The sequence below is a fragment of the Rhopilema esculentum genome, chromosome 18 (assembly GCF_057945365.1).
Source record: "Rhopilema esculentum isolate cy_ngs chromosome 18, ASM5794536v1, whole genome shotgun sequence".
Lineage (NCBI taxonomy): Eukaryota > Metazoa > Cnidaria > Scyphozoa > Rhizostomeae > Rhizostomatidae > Rhopilema > Rhopilema esculentum.
In genome coordinates, this window is record NC_142832.1 from 4773195 (window position 1) to 4798938 (window position 25744).

A 25744-nucleotide genomic window follows, 5' to 3' on the forward strand; every position below is an offset into this window, starting at 1 on the left:
CAATTAGGACTGGGGCCCTGAAACGCTCAAATTTTTCAGTCAAACATTTTTCCCATTAAAAGGTTTCAAAATTTTCCAGCAAATCCAAAACGTAGTTGAAAAAAATATCTTGAGATTCAGAAGTGAACACTTCCTGTGCACCTCTTCCGTATAGATAAGAAAATTGAGACTCTTCCCTTTCACAACTTACAACCGCAGCCACTTTTTTTTACAATAAGGCCGAAATGGCCCATCGCCAACACAATTACCATACATACAAGTTAACATAAGTACAAATTAACAATAAATCTCAGAAAACAGCAAACAGCTAATACAAAGATAAACAGATGAAAAAATGATGACGAGCTAGAAAGTTTACGTTACGAGGATATGCACGTCGAGGACTTTCCAAAAGATTCCCGTGATTCAAAAGCCAGCGATATAAAATTAGCTATTGATATCAGACAATCCGTATCTTCTTGACTCATCAACCAAATAAACTTATCACAAAGGTCAAGGGATGATATTCTGGGAAATTTTGAATAAATCATAGATAACATAGAATTCCTAGCAGTCTCGTAATGGGGACAAACTAATAAAAAATGAATTTCGATCCTAGGAATAGGATTCTTCCCGTATCTACCTGTTTCAATCCTAATGTTGTGAGCACTGAGACGTAGTTTTGCAAAGTTTTGATCTTTTCTTTTTTCAGGGCCTCCGACGAAGGGGGGGCCGGGGGCCTTGCCCCCCCCCACTTTTTTGCAAAACAATAGAGTTTTTTTCAAAATCTTTTCAAAATTTCCCTTGGCCCCCCACTTTCAACCTTTGTCGGAGCCCATGTTTTTGCTAGGTATCAAGTCTAAGCAATGCTCAAACTTATAAACAGTTTTGAAAGATGCGTATGTACAAAGCTTTTTATTGAGAATAATTTGTTCTTTTAAATTTTCCATAACCTTTGACCTAAAATGGGAAGACACTTTTGATTTCACGATAGAGGAGTTATCGGTTGTATGTATTCTGTAAAGGGTCATCAGGGAACGGGCAATACTGATCCAATTAGAAACACCGGAATCTGCATCAATAATTAACATTTGAAGAGCTCAGTATGCATATCTGGAGGAATCGAGATTTATTAAACGAATATAAAATTTTAAGATGTTAATATGTCTATGTTCAAGCAACGAGCAGCGTGCCGACTCCGCATAAACCTCAAGAGACGTTGTAGACCCTTTAACACCTAGGGTTGACTTGCAAGCCATAAGATGAAGTTTTTCCAGGCATCCCCATGTACCAGGTCCCTATACGTTAGTGGCATAATTTAGGATAGGAAGTATTGTACTGTCAAATAAAAAAGGAACAGTCTTGGGTTGAAACCATCCCATTCGTTGCTTTTGGACAAGAGAGCAAAGTAAGATTTTTGAGCTTTTTGCTTAATTATATCAACATGAGCACTGTAGGAACCATTAGATTTAAAAGTAACTCCAAGGTATTTGTACTCATTGCATTCTTTGATCTCTTCATCACCAAATTTCCAAATTTTGCACGCCTTAGATTTTTTCTTGTTTTTTCTCATAACCATTATCTTGGTTTTGGAAGTATTTATCTCCATATTAATGGACAAGCAGAACTGGTTTAGCTCGTTCAACTGGGATTGCAGATCATCAGCAGAATTAGCTAATAAAACTAAATCATCAGCATATAAAAGGGTGCAGATATTTCTCTCTCCCAATCTGACACCGGTAAACACAGCATTAATCTTTGAGTCTAATTCATTAAGAAACAAAGTGAGCAGCAACGGACTCCACAAACAACCTTGCCTAACACCACGATGGCAGGAAAATAGATTAGTTAGGCTGTCTTGTTCCCTTACACAAGACTTAACTTTTGCATACAGGGACTTAATGACATTCAACACTTAACCATTAATACCAAAAGACAACAATGTATCAATGAGATTTTTAAAGTCAACGGAATCAAAAGCTTTCTTAAAATCCACAAAGCATAAATAAAGAGTTTTCTTACTAGAAAATGTGTTCTCAATTACAGCATGAAGCGTAAAAATGTGATCGGAGGTTCGATATAATTTTCTATAAGAAATTTGATTCTCCTTACGAATGTTAAACTCTTCCACTGTCTGATTCAGGCGGTTTAGAAGAATACCCAAGAGAAGCTTTCCGAAATTGCTAAGCAAGGTAATACCTCTATAGTTGTCAAGATATTTTTTGTCACCACCTTTAAAAAGCAAAACAATGACACCTATAGACCATTCTTCTGGGAAGTCACCAGAATCTAGAATTTTATTAAAAAGTTTAACAAAGAGAGTAAAATAACGGTCATTTAAATGTTTAAAGAGCTCAGCATTCAACAAATCAAGGCCCGGTGCTTTGTGCGGCACCGGCGTACATGCTTAAAAATCATACTGTTTACGGTCTAGAATTGTCTTTGAATTTTTTCTATATTGAATTAAATCGTAGCATTGTGTGTGAGATCGACCAAGTTCTGTCCTGTGTCTATTGTGTAAAGAAAGCAAAATGTATTATCTGTCAGGAGGAAAATAAAAGATTGTGGTAAACACGATTGCTTTATTTCCCGGCGGGCTCAGTCAGTTGATCGAACGTATTACATGTGAGTTCCGAAAAACTCTGAGAAAGGGTGGTCTGAAAACTAGAATGCTGGGACATAGAATCTTGAAAATAGGATTGCTTTTTCCATCAGTCAAAGGAAACACAAAAGGGCTTTTTAACTTGCTTAGACATAAGTTTAAGAAAAGAAATGGAACATGAATTGGTATAAAAAATCCCTGCAAAAGATTGAATATTCTCAGTGAAAAGGGTTACAAAATTTTGGCAAAGGCACAGAATAGGGTACATTTTACTTAACCCAGAATCAGAGATATGGGTCCAGTTTCTAGTTTCAGGAACACACACGGTATACATTGCACCAACTGACTGTGCCCGCCGGGCTTTATTTCAATGACTGAAGACTAAAACTAAATTCTCAAAACTTTTCGGTCTTCTTTGCGACATATGCGACACCCTGAATCCTCCCCGACGTAGTCTAATAGAAGATGGTACTGATGATGATGATTTGCTCCTAGGCTTGAGCCGACAAGACAAGAGCTTGCCCTTTGTTTGGTTGGACATTTTGGATTAAAAAACACCGGGGGTACACAACACCACAGGGTTCGTTTATTTATCCATTTCGCATTTTATCCGTGCTGACTGCTAAAGAGCTGAAGAAAAAGTTTTGTTACAAATTTTGCGGCTGTGTTGTGATTGAAGGTAATGTCATTTAGCAATATTTCCTCTTTGTTTGTTTGCCTGTTTATATATTGTATATCGAACCGTGCATTTTGCCTAGGCCAAATGTCACAACTCATTACACCTGTTTCGTATACGTAACTGTGGCTTACGCACAGACGTCGGTACATGGGAAATCCCGGAAAATTTCACTCTCGTGATTGCATGCGTGCTGAAACCGAGTTCTGGTTGCTCTATTTCGAGTTCGAGTAACATTGTTCTGGTTGCTCTATTTCTTTAAATATACGAGGGCGTGTGTTAAATTTGTATCTACACTGTCTTTTGCAAAGCATGTCTCAAGACCTACCATGGCAGATGCATATAGCATTCTGTGAGACGGAAGAGACTCCAGAGACAGAAAACAACGTTACTTGTTGCGCAAAAATATCACCAGGGGTAAACAGAAGAAAGATCAGAGAGCGTATAAAAATCATTATAATGAAGAACCTTAGATTAGATTAGTTTAATTCTAGCTTTAAAGCTTTAAAGTTAGCCAGTTTTAAGCATTGTATAGTATTAAGTATTTACTTTTGCTACTTGGGTGTTTCATTTTGAAATACATGCTTTTGCAGAAGTTCAGATCACCTTGAATAAATAAAAAAGGAAATTTGAATAAATCCAAGCAAGTTGTTTTGGCTCAAAAATTAAGCTTCCAATTTTATTTTGGAGATGACCCCAGGCCATCATCATCACGCGATGCAGGTTTTAGAAACGTAAAGCTTGCCGTTGATATTGGGTCAGCTGTTTCTAATTTTTCCATATAGAATAAATTAAAGTATTGTGGAAAAAAATCAAGGATTTTGCGGTTTCATTGTTTGTATTCAGTTTCAATAAAGAGTTTTCTTCCGCAAGAAAACTTTCCCTTGGGCGCCATGATGAAGCTCCACTGAGAAACCTTGCCCTGTCATTAGAGATTGTTTTACACATCATCATAAACGGATATCGCACAGTGTATGACTGGGTATTCTTCAGATCCTGTCAAGAATATGTCATTATGTGAGAGATTTTCATCTTATTTGTTATATTAACCATTCAAAGCCTCTACAACACAGAATGATAAACACTTGGACAAAATATTTTGACTGCATCGTGTAAATATGGATTATGGAAGCAAATAGAGATTAATTTCGACATCATTAGCATCATTGCTTAGCAGAAGGGCAATAGAATAAAATTATCGGATTCGAGCAATTTGTATCTTCACATTTGGCAAATGAATAACAGAATTGGAACCTTCGTGTTGAAATTAGTCTGTGCTAAAAATTTCAAATTGTTTGGGCCGTCAGGCTGCGAATTACCCCATTTCCAAAATTTAGCTTTTCCTATACATTTCAATGGAATTTGTTGCTGTAGTGAAATTTTTTCACTGCAGCACTAAGTTCCGGTCAACTCTAAAGAAATATCTAAATATTCGAAACCTCGTTCAAAACAATGTAACATGCGACCGAACGGTCCAGACAACATGAATGTTTCAGTATAAACTAATTTAAAGATGAAGATTTCAATTCTGAAGTCCATTTTCGAAAAAAAATCCGTAGATAGCGAGGTACAAAATTTATGACGTCAACTTGAATCCATCAATTCTCTTTTTGATATTTGTACAGTGGGATCTGTAGAGCTCAGGGGCAGATCCAGAGCAAATTGGAAGGAGGGGCAGTAAGTAGTGGGGGCGCTGAAAATTTTCAAAAATTGGTGACGAGAGTACGCTGTATACAGCAATTTCAGATACATTTTCGGAATAAACAACATAACTTTGAAGTAATCCTTGAAGCAAATTAATCTATCCGTCTCAGAATCTTTTTCATCTGATTCTCATTTTTCAAAAGGGGCACATAATTTCCAAAAAAGGAGTGCCAGACTTGTTTCAACTCATCGACGGAGGGGCAACTGCCCCTAGTTGCCCCCCCCCCTAAATCCGCCACTGGTAGATCTTGCATGCTATCTGTGGTTGTGTCATTTATAAGTCGGAAAAGGCTCAAATCTAATTCCTTTATGCCTAATTTTTTGGTAGGATCTACAAAAATTCCATATAGTAGCTCACAGTTACACTAACATAGCTGAATGCTTTCCAGGCATTACCCTACTGTTTTGAAATTTTAGCTGTTAAACATATCTCAAAAGAATACTGAATTTCAGAAATTGCCTGAATTTGCCAAAGAGAAGTTTGGAAAGATTTGCTAATTGATGTCCTTCAAATCAATGATACAGGTTGAGTTTGCCTTATTTTGCCAAGATTAATACTAGGAGTTGATTAATTGAGTGAGTGAGTGAGTGAGTGAATGAGTGAATGAGTGAGTGAGTGAGTGAGTGAGTGAGTGAGTGAGTGAGTGAGTGAGTGAGTGAGTGAGTGAGTGAGTGAGTGAGTGAGTGGGAAAATGTTGCCCCTCTCAGTGAAGACCTAGCCACAAGAAAAAGCAGGCAGTAGTTACCATAATGAGGGACGAATTTAACCAACAATGATTGGGGATGGATGTTTGTTACTAATTGGATTTTGGTGCTGGTGCCACACCCTTCAGGACACTGGGAAATGATAGAAACACTCATTTTCAAAATTTGGTTTTAACTGTATGGTAAAGAATATAAGAAGATATATAAAAATGTAAAATCTTGGCCCTAATTTGTTACTACCAACTACCGAAAAATTATTTTACTGAATGAAGGAAAAATTTACTGAAGAACACAGAAATATTGTTGGGGTGCCACACCCCCTATACCTCCTACCCCCTAAATCCATCCATGACCATCACCTATGGAAATAGTCAACAGGGGCAATGGGAGGGCAATTGCTTTTGAAATTTGTCGGATTTTTACGATCATTTAATGGGAATTTTCCACAAAAACATGCCTACCAACCCTGCAGATTAAATTTCCTTGTTAAATCAAAGATAAAATGTCCTTCAATGATTGAGACCATGAGATTTGATGTGTTTTGAAAAGCTTGAAAAAGACATTGCATTGCTCATGCTCTATCTTACATAGGATATAAGCAAAATGATCAACATATCCATCATTTTGTCCAGCAGCCTTGGAGTGAAATTATTATCTGTAATTTCTGTCAACATTATATTATGGTCACCTCATCTGTCAACACCAACATTTTATTTCAATGGATTTCAACAAGTTTGAAATCATTCCTGACAAATATTTGGAAGGATGCATCATTTTCAGTCCTCCCTGTCGTCCTACCTTTGTATGTGGAAAAATTCACTTGTTGATATTTTTAATGGGATAACAGTTATTTGGTTTTATTGGAAAATTCATGCTGCTAGCACTTTTTCGAATATTATAATTTGGAGTTTCAAAACCTTGAAGAATCTGATTTGGAATCAATTTTTACATGACTGTCTCATGATTTTAATGACAGCTTAAACCTCCAAATCCCAGCCCTGAAATTTTGAAATGAATCAAGTTCATGATTAGAAATAGATTAAAAAAATCTTGATATTTAGATGTTTGACGGAGTCAACAGACATAATTTTCTATGCATTTTACTGTTCATCACTTTCAACTCATCTTTCCTTTACACAGCTTGTCAACTTTGGAATTCTGTACCATCTTCTTGTTTCTCAATTTCTTATTATCTTACTTTCAAGACCAAAATCAACAAACATGATCTTGCCTCTCTCTATTTTTAACCTTCTCCCTCCTTTCTTTTTGTAGGTCTTTGCTATAAGCCTCTGGTGCCTCTCTAAAACATTACCAACTAAAATATACTATCTAAATTCTGACATTGCAAGTTAACATCGAGTGCTCTTGTAATTAAGATTAATATGATTCCTATGATAGAGATTATGAATAAAAAATCTTAAAGTTTATGTTTTATCCTTGATAAAACTAATTCTCATGCAAAAAAGTTATAACTCCTTTTTTGTATTGATCATTTTATAACGCAAGCCGTGTAACGAATCGCTTTTAACAAATTAGATAAAGAATTAAATATAGATGTACTTTAAAATTTAAGGTGTGAAAATAAGCTCAGAAAAATCCTCAGTTTGTTGGTTCATTTGACAAGCTAATAGTGTTTGAGCGTCGTTAATTAATTGCCAGAATCGGAAAAACTCTCCTATAACAAGCCAATCCTGAATATGTAATGAGAATCCATTCGGTGGATTATTTCTTTGTGTTTTGAACTTTGAAATGCAACATCCGCTTGGAAGTTTTAAAGGGAGATCACAAACAAAAGGTTGCGTTTTCCTCACTTTTATAATTGCCAATTGAAATCTAAGTGATTAGAAATTATGATTCCATTTTCATATTGTAAAATGAACGTCAACCCGTACAAAGGTGGAAGAAGTTCTGTCAGACTTTAATGAATAATTAAACGGGCCGACATAACATCTGCAAACAGCGACTACTTTCAATCAACTGCTCTAGCAAGATTTTTATAAAAAATGTTTTATAGCATAGCAATGATGTTTAAAACAAGAAACTACAAGAGTTGTATGTTTTAGGATTTGAGTTTTATTGTTTTTATGCTCTACATTTTTACATCAAGTACAAATCATCTACAGTTTTGTATCAAGATTATGGACTTCACAGCGGAAGAACAGAAATACATCCAACACTCTAATGATATCTTAACCATATTTTAAAAGCTTTCTTTATAACACCTGACCATCTTTGATATTTTGGACAACTAAGAACTCACCGGTCGAGAGCACAGAATTTCTTTAAGGTTGTCTTCTAAAACTAAATGAAGTAAAAAAAGGCTCCATTTTCGTGTCTACATCAATAATTCCCTTTACTTGTCATAAATCTAAATGGCAATTTAAGGTATAAATCGCTCTCTTGTCAAAACATGTCATCATCACGAACCAAACCCAGTTTCAACATAAAAGAATACAGCTACTGAAGTGATCAAGTGTGGGCTTATTGTATGCCGAAGCAAAGGAAAAGCTAGCCGACCGTTTTAGATTCTTAATAAGCGATAAACTTGAGAATTTCGTAAGGTGCCGTCTGATTTTTATCAGTTCTGCTGACTCATTCGAAGGCTTATGATGCTAGCATGCTCGAAATAACCAAGGTTGGGGAAGGCGCTTCCCAGATCTCAGCATAGATCGATTTTGTATTTTATTGAGGTGTTATTTTTTATGCGATTCAATGATTTTGAAACTACCTTACATAAAAAAGAGATTGTTGCAGTCGTTCTCTGTTTGTAAAGGGTATTTTGTTACAGTAAACAGGACCTAAACACTTTAATCTGCCCCCCCCCCCCTTCAATAAAAAATGGTATCTGCACCGCCATTGGTACAACGTTCTTTGCAGTCAAGACCATTAGTTTTTTTAGAAGCTACAGGCAAACACTTCTGCCTAGGGCATACGCTAGCTGAGGTTTCAGGTCTAAGTGCGAATATTCCCGGAAACCGGACAAAGAAAGAAAAACTTTCCCCGCGGTCACTTGAGTTCGTAATCAAATCAAAAATAAAGAAAGAGGCCACTCATCCTAATATTTTCAAGTGATTTCGAGACATTTTCCACGTTTTGTCCTCTGCAAACCTTATCTTTTTTTGTAACCATAACAGGTGTTCCTGAAAACCTGTGCATTTAAACTCGTAAAGCCACTGTTGTCTAAACATTGATAGAGTTGAGAGTTCAGATCTAACAGAGATAGGGCTAATAGGTTTTTTGTACCGCAAAATCTGAAGATGGACGAAATTCTGTTTCTTTATAACTTTTAATATTCATTGGTTGTGTTTTAGATTTTTTGTTTATTCGAATTTTTTGGAAAGCAAATCAAGTGCAAGTTTCAAGCTATATGACTTGAAATGGATCCCTGGGACTTACCCTGAGGTGACTTGAATGTCAAGAACGCAGTCGACTGAAAATACGTTTATATACGCACTACTATTTGGTGTATAGAACAGGACGGCTCTAAGTTGCTACTCCGAGTTTCACGCTCAATTCGATCACCAGGAGAAGAAAAGAATATATAAATTAGTAAAGAAATACAAAAGTTGTAAGATATATTGAAAGGAGGACGTAATAAATTGCTGATTTAATGATTTAGTGCAGCTTACTTGTTTTTTCAAGGAAATGATTGTTGGAAAAATGTTTTCAATCATATTCTTCTTGACAATCTAAAAGAGGCAAAGATGAAATCATTCAAGTGTCAATAGATTTAAGGAAGGGGAAGAGCATGGATTTCATTACATGTATTTTTGCAGTATTTTGCCCGAAGTTGCGACAAAACCTGAAGTTGCGACATTTTAGATACCTAGTTTCCAGACCTTTACATCAAACGGCGAAAGGAAGGTCCTTGATGTAAAATATGTGTTGAAAATTTTAAATTGCTACAAAAGATTTTTTCCAAATAATTTGTAAAAATATTTCTTGTAATTTTTTTTGCGGCGAGAACCAACTATTAATCATTCTGAGTACCTTGAAAAGTTTCCAGAAAAATATCTCTAGATGTCCCAAATTGTAGTTGTGTTATTTGAGCTACTGAGAGCTTTTACATTTACATTTTACATTTCTAATTATTCAGGCCCGGTAGCCCCGTCAGTTCACGAGTACTGCTTTAAGGGCGCCGTGACAAAAACATTAATAAGTAATATGATAAATACTACAAAATAAGAATTGTCGTTCATAGTTAGTTTTTTATTCTTCTCTTAAAAGTGGCAAGGGAAGGTGCCTGTTTGGCATTAGGTTCAAGTTGGTTCCAAAGCTTAGGTCCACGAAAAGAAATAGCTCTCTTCCCATTGTTTGTTTTCCGAAAGAGTAGCGAAAGATCGATGTCGGTATTTCTCAGTTTTCTAACATTTCGAGTCGAATTTTTTCGAACCGGTTGGAAAGGTACTCTGGGACGAGTAGCTGTTCGCTTCTAATAATTTCATCTATAGTTGGGCAACCCAAACTGCGAATCAGTGGCATAGCAGGCGCATCAACTCTGCTTTTAACTACTATACTAGCTTCTCGATTCTGCAGCTTTTGCAACGATTGCAGTTTAGTCACCCAACAGCACCCCCATACCGAACAGCAGAACCGAAAATGGGTCTTGACGATACCCCGATACATTTTACTCAACGTGTTTTGAGGTAAAAAATTTTCTGGAATGTTTCAAAAATCCGATTGCACGAGAAACTTTGGTACAGAGACTGTTAACGTGTTCTTTCCAATTTAAGCTTCTATCGATTATCACACCCAGATACTTTGTTCGGTCAACATTTTCAACTTGAGAGTCACCAATAAAAAACTGTGGATGATCAACTGTTTTATCAGTAATTTTCTCAATTTTAGGCTTGGGTCCTATAATCAGAGCTTGTGTTTTTAGAACATTCAGAGAAAGTTTATTACCTTGCAACCATTGCTTCAAATCGTTCAGTTCACTGTTTAGAGTTGATTCTGCTAAGCTCGAAGAAGAGTAAGAAATACTTGTGTCGTCGGAGTACATTGTCACTTTACCTTTTTTCAGAGAGAACGGGAGATCATTCGTATAAATCAGAAACAATTGAGGGCCAAGACATGAACCCTGGGGGACTCCACAGTGGATATCTTCGGTTTTAGAACATACCCTATCTACTTTGCAGAATTGCTTTCTAGTTGTTAGATATGACGTAAACCAAGTAAGTTCTAGGTTCTTTGGCTGTGGATCAACAAAATTCCTTGCCGCAACCAGGAAGCAAAATCAAAAGCCATAATGTACTTAAACTTTGCTTTTAAATATAATGATAACACAATATCTCTGTGGTTTTCACAAACAAGAGTTATCCGAAGGTAAATGTCATTTTATCGCCACGGGGGACGAAACCAGCGTAATAAGATATAAAAGCTCGACGACGGCTATTAGATTTCATTTAATCAATGCTATTTAATCCTTTCTTTCAATTTGTGTTTTCCACTACTCAAACTCCTTGATAGTGTTTAGCCTTGACAAATCAGGAAGTTTTCAAGCAATGTTGTGGAGGCAGATTTTTGCAACAGAATGTGCAGTCGCGCCTGTGCCACAAGACCTGTAAACTGACCCCTCCCACTCAATATATGCTTTCACTTCAGCATGGTAGAAAGAGACATCAAAACAACTCTCCTTGAGTATTAGTAGGAGGCGGAAGAAATGAGATCTGCACAGAAGTCTTGGAAGTGGCTAACTGTATAGCGCTTCCTTTCGATATGATACAAGAACTACTCTAAGCAACTTTTCGAAAGAACTTGCACAGTGGATATCCACTGAGTTGGTAATGGTTACTAATAAGTGTACATATTATGTAACCACGTACGCCAGGCTAATGGTGACTGCAAAAGGGAGGGTTAGGTTGTGGGCATAACCAATAAACACTTTATCTATAAGAATATAGTCTAAAAGAATATTGAGGATCATACTCGCTGAAATTGAAAAATAATTTAAGAAAAATGCAAAGATGAAGCTTCATCAGGAGCTAAATTGTTCGTTCATTTGAGTTTTTTGGAAAGCAAATCAAAAGCGAGTTTCACACTCTATGTCTTGAAATAGACGTATCTGGCCTTGGAGTCATTAACACTATAATGCGACTCAGTTACACCTTGTGTTGCTTAAGAATAAACAAGAATAACATTGGGCTCAAAGTCTCAGAAATTGAAGTATATTGAGGCACAAAAAAGATTAGGTATTCTTACAAAAAAATGTATATTTACTAGACGTATAGCAATACTCTAATACTGAAGTGCATCGGTGTAAAAAGAGGTTTTTATAGCGTTTGAAAATTTCGGTTGTCCTGCTACACCGAAAATACATCCCTTCGAAGTTTTTTGGTACTTAATCTTTTGTGTTATGCCATCACTTGTTTGGCCCAGCCCAAGAACTCGAACTAAGCAATATTGGAGATTGACAACTGGCTGATTTTATTCAATGAAAACGAGGCCTTGTGACGTAGAAGAATAATCTCATAAATGCTGGTTGATACTTTCTAGCTATACTGCATAACCGACGTTATATGTACGTAACGTCTCTCTTCACATTTTGGTTGTTTCTCTGAACACTTCGCAAGTCTTTTCTTGATATAAATGACCAGCCAACGTTGTTCCCAATCTTAGCAAATACTCTGGAAAAGGTTGCTATTCTTGTGGAAGGCAAATATTTGATAAAAGGTGAATTTTTTTAATAAATAGTTATCTGTTTGAAAATATTTGTACTGCGTTTGTAATCTATAGGTTTCTCAAAGAGAGGCCTATGCTATTGGAATAGCCTGCATATAGGCAAAAGTTTGTCTGAGTAGAACACTGAGCTTATTCGAACGATTTCCGCCCTGTGTCATATTTTCATTGAATATGCAAAAAGTGCATACAATCTTTGTCAACAATTCGTTCCACCCATTACAAATATTGATTTATAAGCATTGATTTTGATTCAACGAATGTTGCAGATCCTATAATGTCTATACACCTTGATTTGCGTATCCGAAAGATTCTTTAATGCTTTTAATTCTCATGCTGATTTTGAAACAAAAATCGCTCGTATTCTGAATCCGATTTATTGTTGCATGACTTTGTTTATGGCTGGCTTAGTTATTAAAAATTACGTTAACTTCTATCACAAGTGCAGCTTTGAATATTGTAATTTCTTATATAGATAAAACAATAAAAGAAACTTTGTGGAGATGTATTGAGTGATATATTGAATGGTAGCTTTCTGTAGAGCCCATGCTGTTATATTGTGTCATGTATTGCATGTAACACGTGTGATGTGCTATACCCGATATTATATTTTCAATTCCATAGAGCTGGTTCTAATATTGATCGACTGATAAGCATCTTATTTTCAATGGTTATCATGATTGACACTAAATTGGTATTTAAATGAAATCGATACCGCCGGGCAAAGTGAAGGATGAAAACTTGACACATCAATATTCTTAAAGCAAAGCAGGTCACGTCTCTCAACACGAATATATAAGAAGTCCCCGTTTTGACTATGTATATGTTTTGCATCACGTTTCTTCACCATAAACGGGTGGGTGGATAATAAGAGGAGGGGGTCCCTGTGTTGATGAAATAAAAAATAATTTGTTATTTTCATGAAGGCGACCTAAGCGTATTAGCTGTTTAATACTCAATATCTGTTGGAGAATAAGAAACTAGCATTTCTTACTTAACAACTAAATACCTGAATTATTCCATGCTTATAATCGTCAAATTATATCGTGTAATCAGAATCGAAATATAAAAATGATCAAAACCAGAAGTACCCCGGTTGAAGGTGACATATACCTAACTACCATTATGTGCGGCGTTTATTAGAGGAGGCAATTGATTTCTGTCTTTGCAATGATACGTTTGGAAGTCCGAAGCGTTAATTTGAAGCTAGGCGTTTCTTAGGGGAATTGCGGCTCGCCGTAGACCAACTGAACTATGGACTGTACCGTGGGTGCTGCATGCGTTATTGGCGTCGTTGGCCCATCACACCGTTAGATGTTTAAACCACATTAAAAAGGACAGCGATTTACCTGGGTATGTTGATTCCTAGCGTAGGGTTTTCGATCTATGTTCTGACATTTTATACTCTGAAGAGTGTCAGACGGAAAGCTTAAGTATGACACAAAATGTTTGCTTTTTCAAAACCATTTATACGATAATTGAAACGTGTGTTTGGCCGGCTGCAGACGGAGAGTGTTTGCATTATCACCAGTTAATAAATCATCAACATATAATTGACCTTCCCTGTCGTTTAGTTACCTGCTCGATTGCCGTTTGCATATGTTTTGGTCAATTGGGTGTCCATGAGTGCAAACGGATAACTGTTCAATAACACTAGATTGTAACTGTGTGCTGACAGCTTCAGTTTGGTAGTTTTCAATTAAATTCAATAAGCTGAAGTATTTTAGATGCTCTAAGATTAGATTCAGAAAGTGGAAGTATTTTAGATGTTCTAGGATGGGATTCTCTGGATTAATATTGTGTAATCATCCTTTTTTTCGTTAATCGATATAGCAGTAGACTTTTGAGTACTTTACATTGTCACCAGCAACTAATGATCTTTAAAAAGGAGCCAGTGATTGCATAAAATAATTACTAGCCATGCTTTAGCGACTCTCCTGCTTGATATGGTTTTAAGTTCGGGTATTAGGATGGTGCTGGCTAGCTTTCAGCTTATTTAATAAATTTTCAGTAACTGGTAAAGCGAATTTAGAATTTAGAAAAATTATTAAAGCAATGAATGGACTACCCTAAATTGAAGGTTAATCAAAAATAAATAAAAAAATTCTTCTTGATTCTTCAAAAGTTTATTCTTCTTGAATTTATCAAATTTAATGGAATTGGCAAATATAAGATTATCAGCGACATATTGATGTGAATTTTAGCTTCCTTTTTGTGTATGCATTCTTCCGTGATTAACTGGAAAGTTTCTTCTATGCATATACGTTTGTGCGATATCACGTGACCAGCGGATGTCTTTTGTTGAATGGGAGAATGTTTATCGTATCTATTTAGTTAAACTGAGCCGGTTTGTAAAGCTTTAAGTTCATACATAGACTAAAAATACGCATTTCGATATGAGTGGTGAAGATATGCCTGCATCTTCTTTGAAAGTCATTTCCGAAAACAAAGACATGATGACAATTGTTCTTCAAAGAAATTTGCGCGAATAGATATGAGCGTGCTGTAATTATCCTTTCCACATCTTCCCGGCTTTTTACGTCAGTGCTTCGTTAATTTAGAGGGCATTCTTTGACAAATCATGATCAAAGCCTCAAGTTCCATGAACTTCTAAGCGAGGTAGTGATTAAATTTTAAAGCTAAGCATAAATAGTGATTACAAAACATAGCATGATTTCAGCCAAAATAGCAGAATTTTCATCTTATTCATTATTAAATTGATTCTTAAAGATATTTGAAAGAAGCTCTCCGGTGAGCAAAGGGAATGAATGAAATGATACGGAACTGGTTGCAAACAAAGATTTTCTTTGTTTACATACGTCAAGATCGTTTAGCCAATGCCAGCCACCTCGTTCATTGAAACACCAGATGTTTCGCATTTGCAGTTAGGATAAATAGAGTTAAAGCAAGCCTTCGGCATAGCAAAAACGACATGCTGCGGACTGTGTTCTTCATGTTTTTAGAATTTGTTGTAAAGAGCTCGCAAAGATTGTACTCAAGCTTGCCGAGTTTTACAGCGTCTAGAAATTTTGGCCACCAGAGACGCTGGAACTGAGGCTGACGCCATTGGTATGTGAAAAAAAATTTCGTTACTGTTTTTATCAAGCAAATCACTCAAAAGAGTAAACTTTTGCAACGCGATAGCATATTAGCTATCTATATCGTTCTCTGCAACAGCAGTACAGTATATTTTTTATATGTTTGAATTTATAAATTGCCTGCTCTTTTTAAAGGCAGATGTTGTACTGTGGTCGAATTATGTACAATGGGAATTCAAAATTGTTTTCACCTGAAAATAAGAAATCAGACCACACGATGAAAAGATGACCCGCAAGACTTAGTATCCTCACAACATTCATTCAATTCCATATCCTCTACGATAAATTATGATTATAATTTTTGCATATATTGAACGAATGCCACTAATTAACCATCTATGTTCCGCATCAGCTCGAATATAGCTATGATATAGAGATTCTTCACTTTAAAGAAACTCAAATTTCCATAACAGGTTATGTAGTTTCTAATTTGCAAGAAAATATTTTCAAATGAGACTGATTGTCAAAAAGCATCATTGAATTTGTAGATCATCCATAGTGAACAAGGATACCCCCCAAAATGAATATATGAATGAATCAAGTGTAAAGTACTGTATATATTTAAAATTCGATTGGATTTTTTTTCAACATTACCTAATTTAAAAGAAATTGTAATATAAAAAGGTGCCTAGCTTCTAATAAAAAGAAACAGTTTGGCTACAGTTTCTTATTTTTCAAATTCTTTTAAGCAGGGATTTACTGTATTACTGACAAATTCTTGAACGACTCGAGATACAGGGAGATACATGTAGCAAAATAGCCAGCAAACGATCAGTCTATAGAAGGTAGTGATCGCAAGGCTGAAGACTCGGACTAAGGCCTTTGAAAGCAAAGGAATTTCATTTGAAGCAATTGAACTGCACCAAATAATCTCTGAAGAAGTTTCTTATAGAAACTCTGGCTTTGTACCTAGAAAATATAACATAGAGTTCTGGCTTTCTACTTAGGAAATAGAATATTCTAGGAAATATGGACATTTTTCGGGACGCTGGTTTGATAATGAGTACAATTTAGCAGGTTTTATTTGACTTGAAACTTATCATGGATTAATCTGTATATATACGTCGTATTAAAAAGACGGAGGCGTGAAGATCAAAACTTATAGATCAGTAACACCTTTCAAGCCATTTCTAATCCATTGATAAATATTGTATAAATTGTTATTTACGCACTTATGATGCTATATTATACTATTATATACTATATAGCTCTGCCTATACGGCATCGAGCACTGTATAGCAGACCGGCAAACAGTAATTTACTATACCATAAATCCTCGATTTAGCCCTCTGGGGGCTTATTTATTTTTTATATTTTTGGACGGGGGCTTATTCGAGAGGAGGGCTTATACGAGGGGGGGGGGGGGCTTATAAAATTATTGTAGACAATAAGAAGACATTATTAAAAGACCTTATTTATTTTAGTATGAATTTCTTTATGAGCATTTAATTAATTACTACCAAAAGTACGAATTTGTCGTGGTAATTCAATAAAACGCCATAGGCAACCTCAGATGGCAAAAACCGTCAAATTGAGGGGTCCAATTCGAGAATATACGGTAAAAGTGGGGGCTTATTCGAGGGTGGGGCTTATTGACAGTTTGTAGTTTTAGAGTGGGGGCTTATTCGAGGGAAGGGCTTATTTGAGGGGAGGGCTTTTTCGAGGGGGGGGGGGCAATTCGAGGATTTACGGTACTGCTATTTTTAAAAGGGGCGTCGATCCCTATTGAGTGTGGGTGGTTATGTTTCATAGGACACATGGAGATACTATCAGGGCCCACGCCAAATTTTCTTTTAGACAAATGGTACATTCACCTTTCCTATAAGGTATTCTTTTAGAACCATGTGCGTAGTTTTGAATGTCTTGAAGCATACTTATAATGCTTGGCTCACCCTCAAGGCTAACCCTCAAGGCGGATTTTCATTTGATACCCTCTGGTCACGCAATTGACTCAACACTCTTCTGGGCCGGCCCAAGATACAATTCTTACTTCGCCGATTAGTTCGGTTGTCTAGTAATGTACGATGATTAGTTGATTATTTGATTCACGTGACGTAACGCAAACTGCAGCAATGAAACCGGTCTTAATACTTAATGATTTAATTCTAGGATTACACGATGGAAGTCTCAGAATTGATAACACTGCTTGGCGACCCTGGAAAATTTCAATCAGTGTTATATTTTCTATTATGGCTGTGCAATTCAACTGTGGCAATGAATCATTTGATTATGAGTGTCTTTGGCGCTGCACCACCACATAGGTAAGATTCGCCACTCTAAATAAACTACAAATACAATCATAACTGTTTTTCTGCTGTTATAATTAAGGTTTCTAACATGTGATTTTTGATGTTTCCTTGTAATAATCATCGATATGACACGCATGTTGAAATTTAACCAGGTGGGGGGGGGGGGGCGCTCTTGGATGGATCCTTTGGTTGATCATCACTCTTGGGGCATCGTCTCCTTGGGGAGCATTTCTCTTCTTACGCTCAGAAGATTTCTAAAATGTTCAGCTTCACAATCGAAATGTATTCTCGTTGACTTTTGAATTCTCAATTACCTTGACATTAAAAAAGCTTTTCATGGACCTTTGATTATGGATAATAAGTAAATAGGGAGAGACAGGGAATGATATCGTTTTTAGCTCTTCTTGCTTGGTTACGTTATTGGAGAGGGGGGAGGGTTGGTGTTGCGTTCTCACCCACGCAACCTCTGAGTCCTCTGGCTATGCGCTTTGTTGGTTCATTCATATTTTAAAAAAGAACGCACTTTTTGCTTTCATTGACTGAACTATCTAATTTCTTTTCACAAGCTGCAAGTTGCAACCTGGGTTCATGAAGAATGCCACAACGACCCCCTATGCAGTTAGAAATGGGAAAACGTTGAGCACGTTGGACTCTTGTAAAATATACGATGGTTTAAATGCAACTCTGGGAAGGAGCATCGGTTGCCCCGACGGATGGATATTCCAAACACAGCCCCGGGAATCTTCAATTGTTACAGAGGTAATCTTATTTTAGTTATTGTGCGTTTGTATGGCTAAGAACAGGAAAACTCAACATTTCTGTCCCGCATAAACACGGCATTGTATTGATCCAGTCCAATTGGATCCGAAAAAAACTAGAGAACCTTTTATCGACTTTGCTATTGACTAAGAGCGACGGAAAATCAAGAAGGTGAACTTTGAAGGAAAAATGTTGAAAGCAGCAAAAATTTTAAATTGTAATACTTCTGAATAATGATACACAAATCTCTCTTCAGTCCCTATATATTATCATCTGATTCTTTTACTAGTGGACACTTGTCTGTGACAAAAAATACATGGGAAGTCTCGCAGTGACAATCTATTTTGCTGGTGTGATGATTGGTGGTGTTATATTTGGGATGATCTCTGATCGATTTGGTCGAAGAAGAGTGCTCCTATTTACAATGTATGCACACATCATATTTGGTGTTGCTGTAGCATTCATACCCAATTACACTGGTTTTGTGACCCTACGATTTATTATAGGCTTTCTGATGCAGGTGAGGTTATTATAATCATCATCATCATTATACCTTTTAGCATACAAGTCCCCTTTAGCATTTTTCGTACATTGATAAGTCGTTTTATATTATTATCTTCCTTTACCTCTTTTCTGGTGTTCCTTGCTTTTATTTTTGAAAGAGAGAACTATAATGGCGAAATGTTTCGGATTATTGGTAAAGTCCGATCGTCGTTCCACCCAGCAGTTTTAGAATCTATCTACATAAGCACGAAAAAACCGCTACTGTGTAGACAAAAGGAGTTCGTTTTCCCCATTGGTAACATTCTCAATAGGCAAGCGGCACTGATTGGTCAACCTATACAGTCATGTGCTCGTGTTTCTGATTGGCCTATCTCGATCCACAACTGGGTATATATATTTCTTAGCGTAGAGTTTTCGATCTATGCTCTGACGTTTTAAACTCTGAAGAGTGTCAGACGAAAAGCTTTAGTTTACTAAATGTTTCCTTTTTTTCAAAGCCATTTAAAAGAGAGAACGTTAAATAAGATGGAATGCATAAATAGTGTAATTATGCTTTGAAGAACTGACAGCAGCATATCTAAACAAAATAAAGATAAAACATTAATGTAATGAAGAAAATTATGTTTTTTCGTTTGGTAACAAAATTCTTTCATCGATTCTTGATGTATATTTAGCCTAAGAGCTTATACTCTTAGCTTTATTAGGATTAAATCTTTTTGTTTGTATGTAACTTCGTGGGAGAGTAATTCTATCGGCTGAATATTTGATATCATTGTTTCTATTTAAAGGGTCTACAAAGCTCATCGTTTGTCCTCATGGTCGAGATGACCCCAATCAGGCTACGGACAACGGTTGCTGGCCTTTTTGAGGTGTTTTGGGCTGTTGGCACTATCTGGATGGCATCACTCTCGTGGATGATTAAATCATGGAGAGATATTCAACTTGCATTGTGTCTGCCAAGCCTTGTCACAATTATCTACATATGGTATGATAAATTTTATTCTATACATTCTCATTTTTCATGTATTACTATAATAATCCTTGGTTTCGTTTTGCGTGAAATATTAATAAGATCCCACCCATACATACTTTAAATAGAGTTTATTTATAAAGGAAGTGCTGAACTTCCAGCATGTATGTTCAAAATAGGTTTATGCCATTATTTGATTATTGTAAGTCCTCCTTTTAATGTCATGAATGTTAATGAAGTTCTTCCTCTCTCAAGGAAGGTGTTTGATAAGGCCATTAAAAGATAGGGCATTTATAAATTTCTTGGACAATGAAGATGCTAAGTTTTGATATAATTTTTGATCTTATATCATTTTATATAAGAAATGTTTCAGAAATTTTTTGCATTTTCATAAAATCAAGTAGAAACTTTCATTATATTCTGACTTTATATATTGCTGTTCCATCTTGTAAAGAATATGATGAATTCTACATGTACTGGTTGAAGCCCCTTAAAGTCCCTAGATTGTCTGGGCAAGGGGCGTTAACAAGAAGAAAGCACTTAGAGAACGCGAGGTTATTTTAAAGGGGGGGGGGCAAATTCACCATTTACTGACTTTCTCAAAAATAATTTGTATTCTCATGGAACATGATTGATTCAAAATTATTTTTATGCTCAAAAAACATGCTGTGACGATTAATCTTGAATTTACTCAGAGTATTTTACTCTTCAGTCAGCTTTTGGTGAATTATTTTAATATCGCCATATATGAATATTTTGAATCTTTTGCCAGGCTTGTTCCAGAATCTATTCGTTGGCATATTACTCACAACAAACATAAAGAAGCGCTTGGAACAGCTGCAAAGATCGCAAGTCTTAACAAAAAGCCCCTTCCAGGAGATCTCAGTATTGAAGTCTCGACGTCTGTTTGTGGAAAACAGCCAGCAGATTATAACATCATGGATCTCTTTAGAACACCAAAAATTAGAAAACGGGCACTCATAATGTTTTATATTTGGTAAGTTGGTCTAAAAAGTATTTGTACGGGTTCGGTTGTAAAGCTAGTCTTGCATTCACAAATGAAAATGAAAATTTAAACTTAGATACACGTTATTTATGAGTATTGTATAAGAAAGTTATGTTCGGTTCTTCAAAAAATTAAGAAAGTTCAGGGCTGCATCTCTGAAACCAAAGAAAGTTAAAAGATTTTGATATTAAATATTTCAAAGGAAATTGCTGTGCTAGAGTGAAATATTTCGTTTTGTGACAATAATCGAACGTTTTCGAAGAAATATAGCAAATATATACAATCTCAACTTCTCCATCATTGCGCATGCCAAGGAACGTAAAACTTTCTAATTTTACGTTAAGATAATGTTAAGAAAGTTTTAGTGCTGAAATTAGAAATAGCTTAAAAAGTCTGAAGGCTGGGCTGAAACTTTCTTATAAGAAAATATGTGCAGTGCTTTCAGTTCAGTTCAAAAGACAGAGGAGATCAATGTAGCATTGCATAATGATTAGATTTTGTGCTTTGTATCGATGGTTTTGCCTGTGGCTTTACATGTGGGGATATCTTGAAAGCTTTCCATCCATATCAATTTTATTGTATTTTATTGCATGCTACCTAACATCTGAAGGTTGTAGGACACTGAGAAGCGGTGCTTATCGAGCAGTGTCCTGGCCCTTCCTCTCGACGTAAAGACACCTCATGACTCTTTGGACCTGTAGTTCGCGACCCTGACCACTGAACCATCCTCTTACATCAATAACATGTTGTATTATGAACACGCAAAGCTCAATGTTTTGCAATACTCCCACTGTTTTGATAAGCTTTGAATAATTCATACTAAATGTGATTTAATTGATTGTCGAGTACAACTGGGATTGGAGCGGCTCAAAATTATAGTATGAATGCGAATTAGAAATGATATGACCGAATTTAGAAGGAAAAATCATCTTGTGGTCAAATATCGATGTGCTTTGCTCTTATTAAATATAAATGCGAAATTTGAATGGGATCTGCAATGATTACATGAAATTTGGCGATCCCCATAAAAATCTTATCTTGACTTTTTTTCAGTCCTAAACACAAGTTTTTTTATTCTATTGATAAAACAAATTAATCTAACTATGAAAGCAGCCCTGGGTTGCATTAAATGCACATAGTAAATGGAGATGACTAAGAAACAACAAACGTAAGGTCTCATGAGCTCACAACGTTCAAGATAAAGTTTTGATATTCTTTTCCTCGGTTAAATTTCTTTGTTACTTTCATGGATAGGAACCAATGGCCCTGTTTAGTTTGCACAAAACTATGTGCGAAAAAGAATTAACCTTGTTTGGCAAAGTCTACTTTTCGAAACAAGAACACCCCCCAAAACTACTGAAAAAGTGAAAGATTTAGGTGCAGCTCACGCGTTGAATAACTATCTTTATGCCAATTCATCTGACTACATATAATTTTTGCCCAACAATTCGATGGCCTCTGAATGAAAATCAGATTCGAGATCGTGTAATGTCATTTGGTCCTATTCAGCCGTTTTATCTTTTACAGGCTAAAACGCACTATAACGATCAAGCGGACCAGTGTGGTTTTAAAAACTGTTTATTTACCAACATTAACTGTCATAGCTATATACGTGTGACAACCTAAGGTTATAGAAAACGCATGTTGCAGTTTACATCCTAAGTCAATAAGCAACATAGTTCTTGCAAAGCAGCTACCTTTTTATCGACTGCTTTGAATGTTGAAAAATTCTTTACTTACCTCTATAGGATGACGTCATCTCTTGGTTACTACGGACTGTCTCTAAGTGCCTCATCTCTTACTGGCAACCGATATTTAAATATCTTCATCAGCAGCTTCGTGGAGCTTCCTGCATTCGTAATGATCATCTATGTACTGCACAGGTGACAAGGTTTTCTTTATTTGGATCTGAATATCATTTATGTGTTTGCAAATTCAGTTGAATCCTGTTTACTCGGGGTTAAGGAAATGGCCTTTGCGAATGTCCGACTTATCTTGGGTGTGACTTAGAAACTGAACAAGGTAGAAAATGCAAAGGAATTGGAAATCAGTCAGATTTAGTGAAATTCCGAGGCACAACTTAACTGTACCGGATTCAAATGTATATCTAAACTTCTCTTTTATCTCTTAAAAACTGTAGCTTATTGATCGATCTTGAATGACTCTTACTGTCATGCTAAGTCCGTGTTGGAAATTCATAGTCTGTACTTCCCTTTTGATTCTCTTAGCCAAAGCTGGTAAATCCATCTGTGTTTGTGTTTCTCCTTTAACCAATGTGATTAATTTGTTTGCTAGCATTTTAAAGCTATTGCCTTTCTGCCTGAAAAATACATTGACAGAAGAACTGCAAAGAACTGACAAACTTCAAACTTAGTATTTATAGTATTTGGTATAAATGTCAGTTAAAATAGCATGTCTTCCATCTTTTTGGGGCCAGTATATGTGGGGCATGGAATTTGTCTAAACTTTTAGAGCAAGAACTCAGATTAATGGCAAAGAGTAGAGAAAATTTAAAGAAACCACATAAAATGAATTCGTTTGTAAGAGGTTTTACATTAGAGGGAAAACCACTGAGGGGTCCTACAACCGATCTTTTTTACTGCACCTGATTTATGTTTGATAATATATGCATTTCTTTAAGGTTCGGTCGTCGATATCCCCTATGCGTGTACTACACAGCCGGAGGTGCATCATGCATAATTGCAGGAACAATCCCAAGTAAAACAAGTGAGAATTACTTAAATTGTTGTTTCTATTTCATAAGCTTGCAAACAGGCTTTCACCATGAGAGGATTAGTATTGGGTATAAGGGCTGAAATCCCAGTTCTTTGGTGAAACTACCAGCAGTTTGTGGAGTTTAAATACTTTAAGATCCTCTTCTATCTATTTGTTTTGCAATGGATTTGTTTAAGACCCATCATTTTCGTGGTAGACCTTTTAATGATAATCTTTAAGACCATCTATAGTTGCCAACATAGAAAGGCGCTATGTTGCAATGTTTTATTTAATATTCATAAGTACAACGCTCAGATGTGCGTGTGGCTAAACCATCAACTTCGTATTAGGCATGCTTGGTGAAATGCGTCTATTTTAGAAACAGAACGGCAGGAAAAGTGAGTGTGAAAACATAAAGCAAAGGGAGTGGCATAACGTATGCATAGAGGGGCTTAGAGGATTTCTGTAGTAAAATAATACTGCGAGGAAGGCCCTCTAAAACAAAGCAAAAAAAGTAATACGCCTAAATACTTTATTATTTCCTTTGTTTTCTGAAGTATGTTCTCAAAGTTTTAGGGCATTCTCCAGTGAATAGATAACAGTTTTCTAGACTCTTGAATATTCTGTCAATGGGCTCTTCTTGTGTTTTTCATCTAGACAATAGCTCTGAATTGATTTCTTCTAAATTAACTTGATGCTGAACCATTTTACTTTCCCTCCGAAAAGGGCATGCTTCATACAGTTTCAAGTACACTTCAAGAGTCTTCTAATAGTTTGATCGCTAGGTCTGAATGGCCTCTAACAATTCATTGATTATTATCAACTATCTGTCTAGATATGCCATGTCTATTTATATCCTAGCTCAATTAAAGATTTTTAAAATTGTTTTCCAGGCAGTGGAAGGGATATAAAGATGGTGGCAACCGTCTTTGCCCTAACTGGAAAATTTTTCATTGCCGCTGGATTTGCTTCGATATTTCTTTTCACCTCTGAACTATTTCCAACAATTATAAGGTATTTATGGTTTACAAATTAGACAAAATGATAAATTTGAGCCAGCATCATTGAAAGGGGGTAGCTACGTTGACATTTTGACATTCAGGGACGTCAGAACCAGGGGCACTAGAGGTACTACCTCCTTAAGAAAGTTTTGAAGTGAACCTTTTCTTGGAAGCACACACTTAAGAAATTTTGGGAAAGTGCCCTTTTTTAAAACATAGCACCCCTTCAACTTTGAAATGCTTCTGACGTTCCTGTTGACACAACTTGTACTTTATAGCACCTGTATATCAGGGGCAGACACTTGGTCAAATATTGGGGGGGGGAGGCAAGCCTATTGTTTTAACAAGATGTCGTCACATCTCCCCATTGTGTTAGAACAAAAGACCATTCTCCTCCAAAGTATTGGGAGGTGCACGCCCCGTCGCCCCCCCCCCCCCAGGTGTACGCCACTGCAGTAAATTTCTAAAATATTTCTCCTGTTTGTATATTTTTTTTAGAAGAACGAGAATTTCTTTCTCGCCCTGTTGATTTAGAGACATTGCCTGTAGACGTTGGCGCGGTACTGCTAATAGAAACTAACTTGAATCAATTCATTAACGCGAATAAAACAAGAAAAACACCTTCACCGATGTTTTTGTGTTGTTCTTTGTTTTTAGGAACGTTGCGATGGGTGGCTGCACATTCTGGACAAGAGCTGGAGGCATGCTAGCGCCACAGATTCTTCTTTTGGTCAGTGTTAATTTCAGTTACACTAAATTTTCACTGCTTAAATTTACACTATAAAGCAGTTCTCTTGCTGTCAAAGCCTTCTTTTAATTGTTAATTTTTGCTATTTCGAAATTTCAATACTGAATACTTCTGCGTTACCATACCATGCTATGAAAGCTGAGTTTATACTGACAGAGACAGTATGAGAGTATTTTAAGGGAACTTTCAGTTGTGTCATGGATCCAATGTGTTCACAATTGACTCTGTAAAGAGCGTTTTTATATAGCTTGTTAAAATATAACTGAAATACAGCCTCCAAAACAAACATTTTGAGAGATCCATAGATTAAACATCTTATGAATGATATTTTCTACTTTTTGTTAAGAGTC

General features: G+C 36.2%; 1 protein-coding gene across 4 annotated transcripts in view; it reads left to right on the forward strand.

Moving 5' to 3' along the window:
* Positions 1-25744, forward strand: part of LOC135680913 (organic cation transporter protein) — a 64183-nt gene that overhangs the window by 36490 nt on the left and 1949 nt on the right. Inside the window, exons 2-11 of one of the 4 annotated variants that reach the window (XM_065195144.2) lie at positions 3077-3260; positions 17552-17703; positions 18258-18450; positions 18740-18970; positions 19743-19939; positions 20697-20921; positions 22679-22813; positions 23572-23657; positions 24539-24659; positions 25304-25376. In XM_065195144.2, the coding sequence (XP_065051216.2) occupies positions 17561-17703; positions 18258-18450; positions 18740-18970; positions 19743-19939; positions 20697-20921; positions 22679-22813; positions 23572-23657; positions 24539-24659; positions 25304-25376 (1404 nt within the window). In that variant the 5' untranslated portion in view covers positions 3077-3260; positions 17552-17560. The other 3 variants (XM_065195145.2, XM_065195141.2, XM_065195147.2) reach the window with 3 other exon arrangements.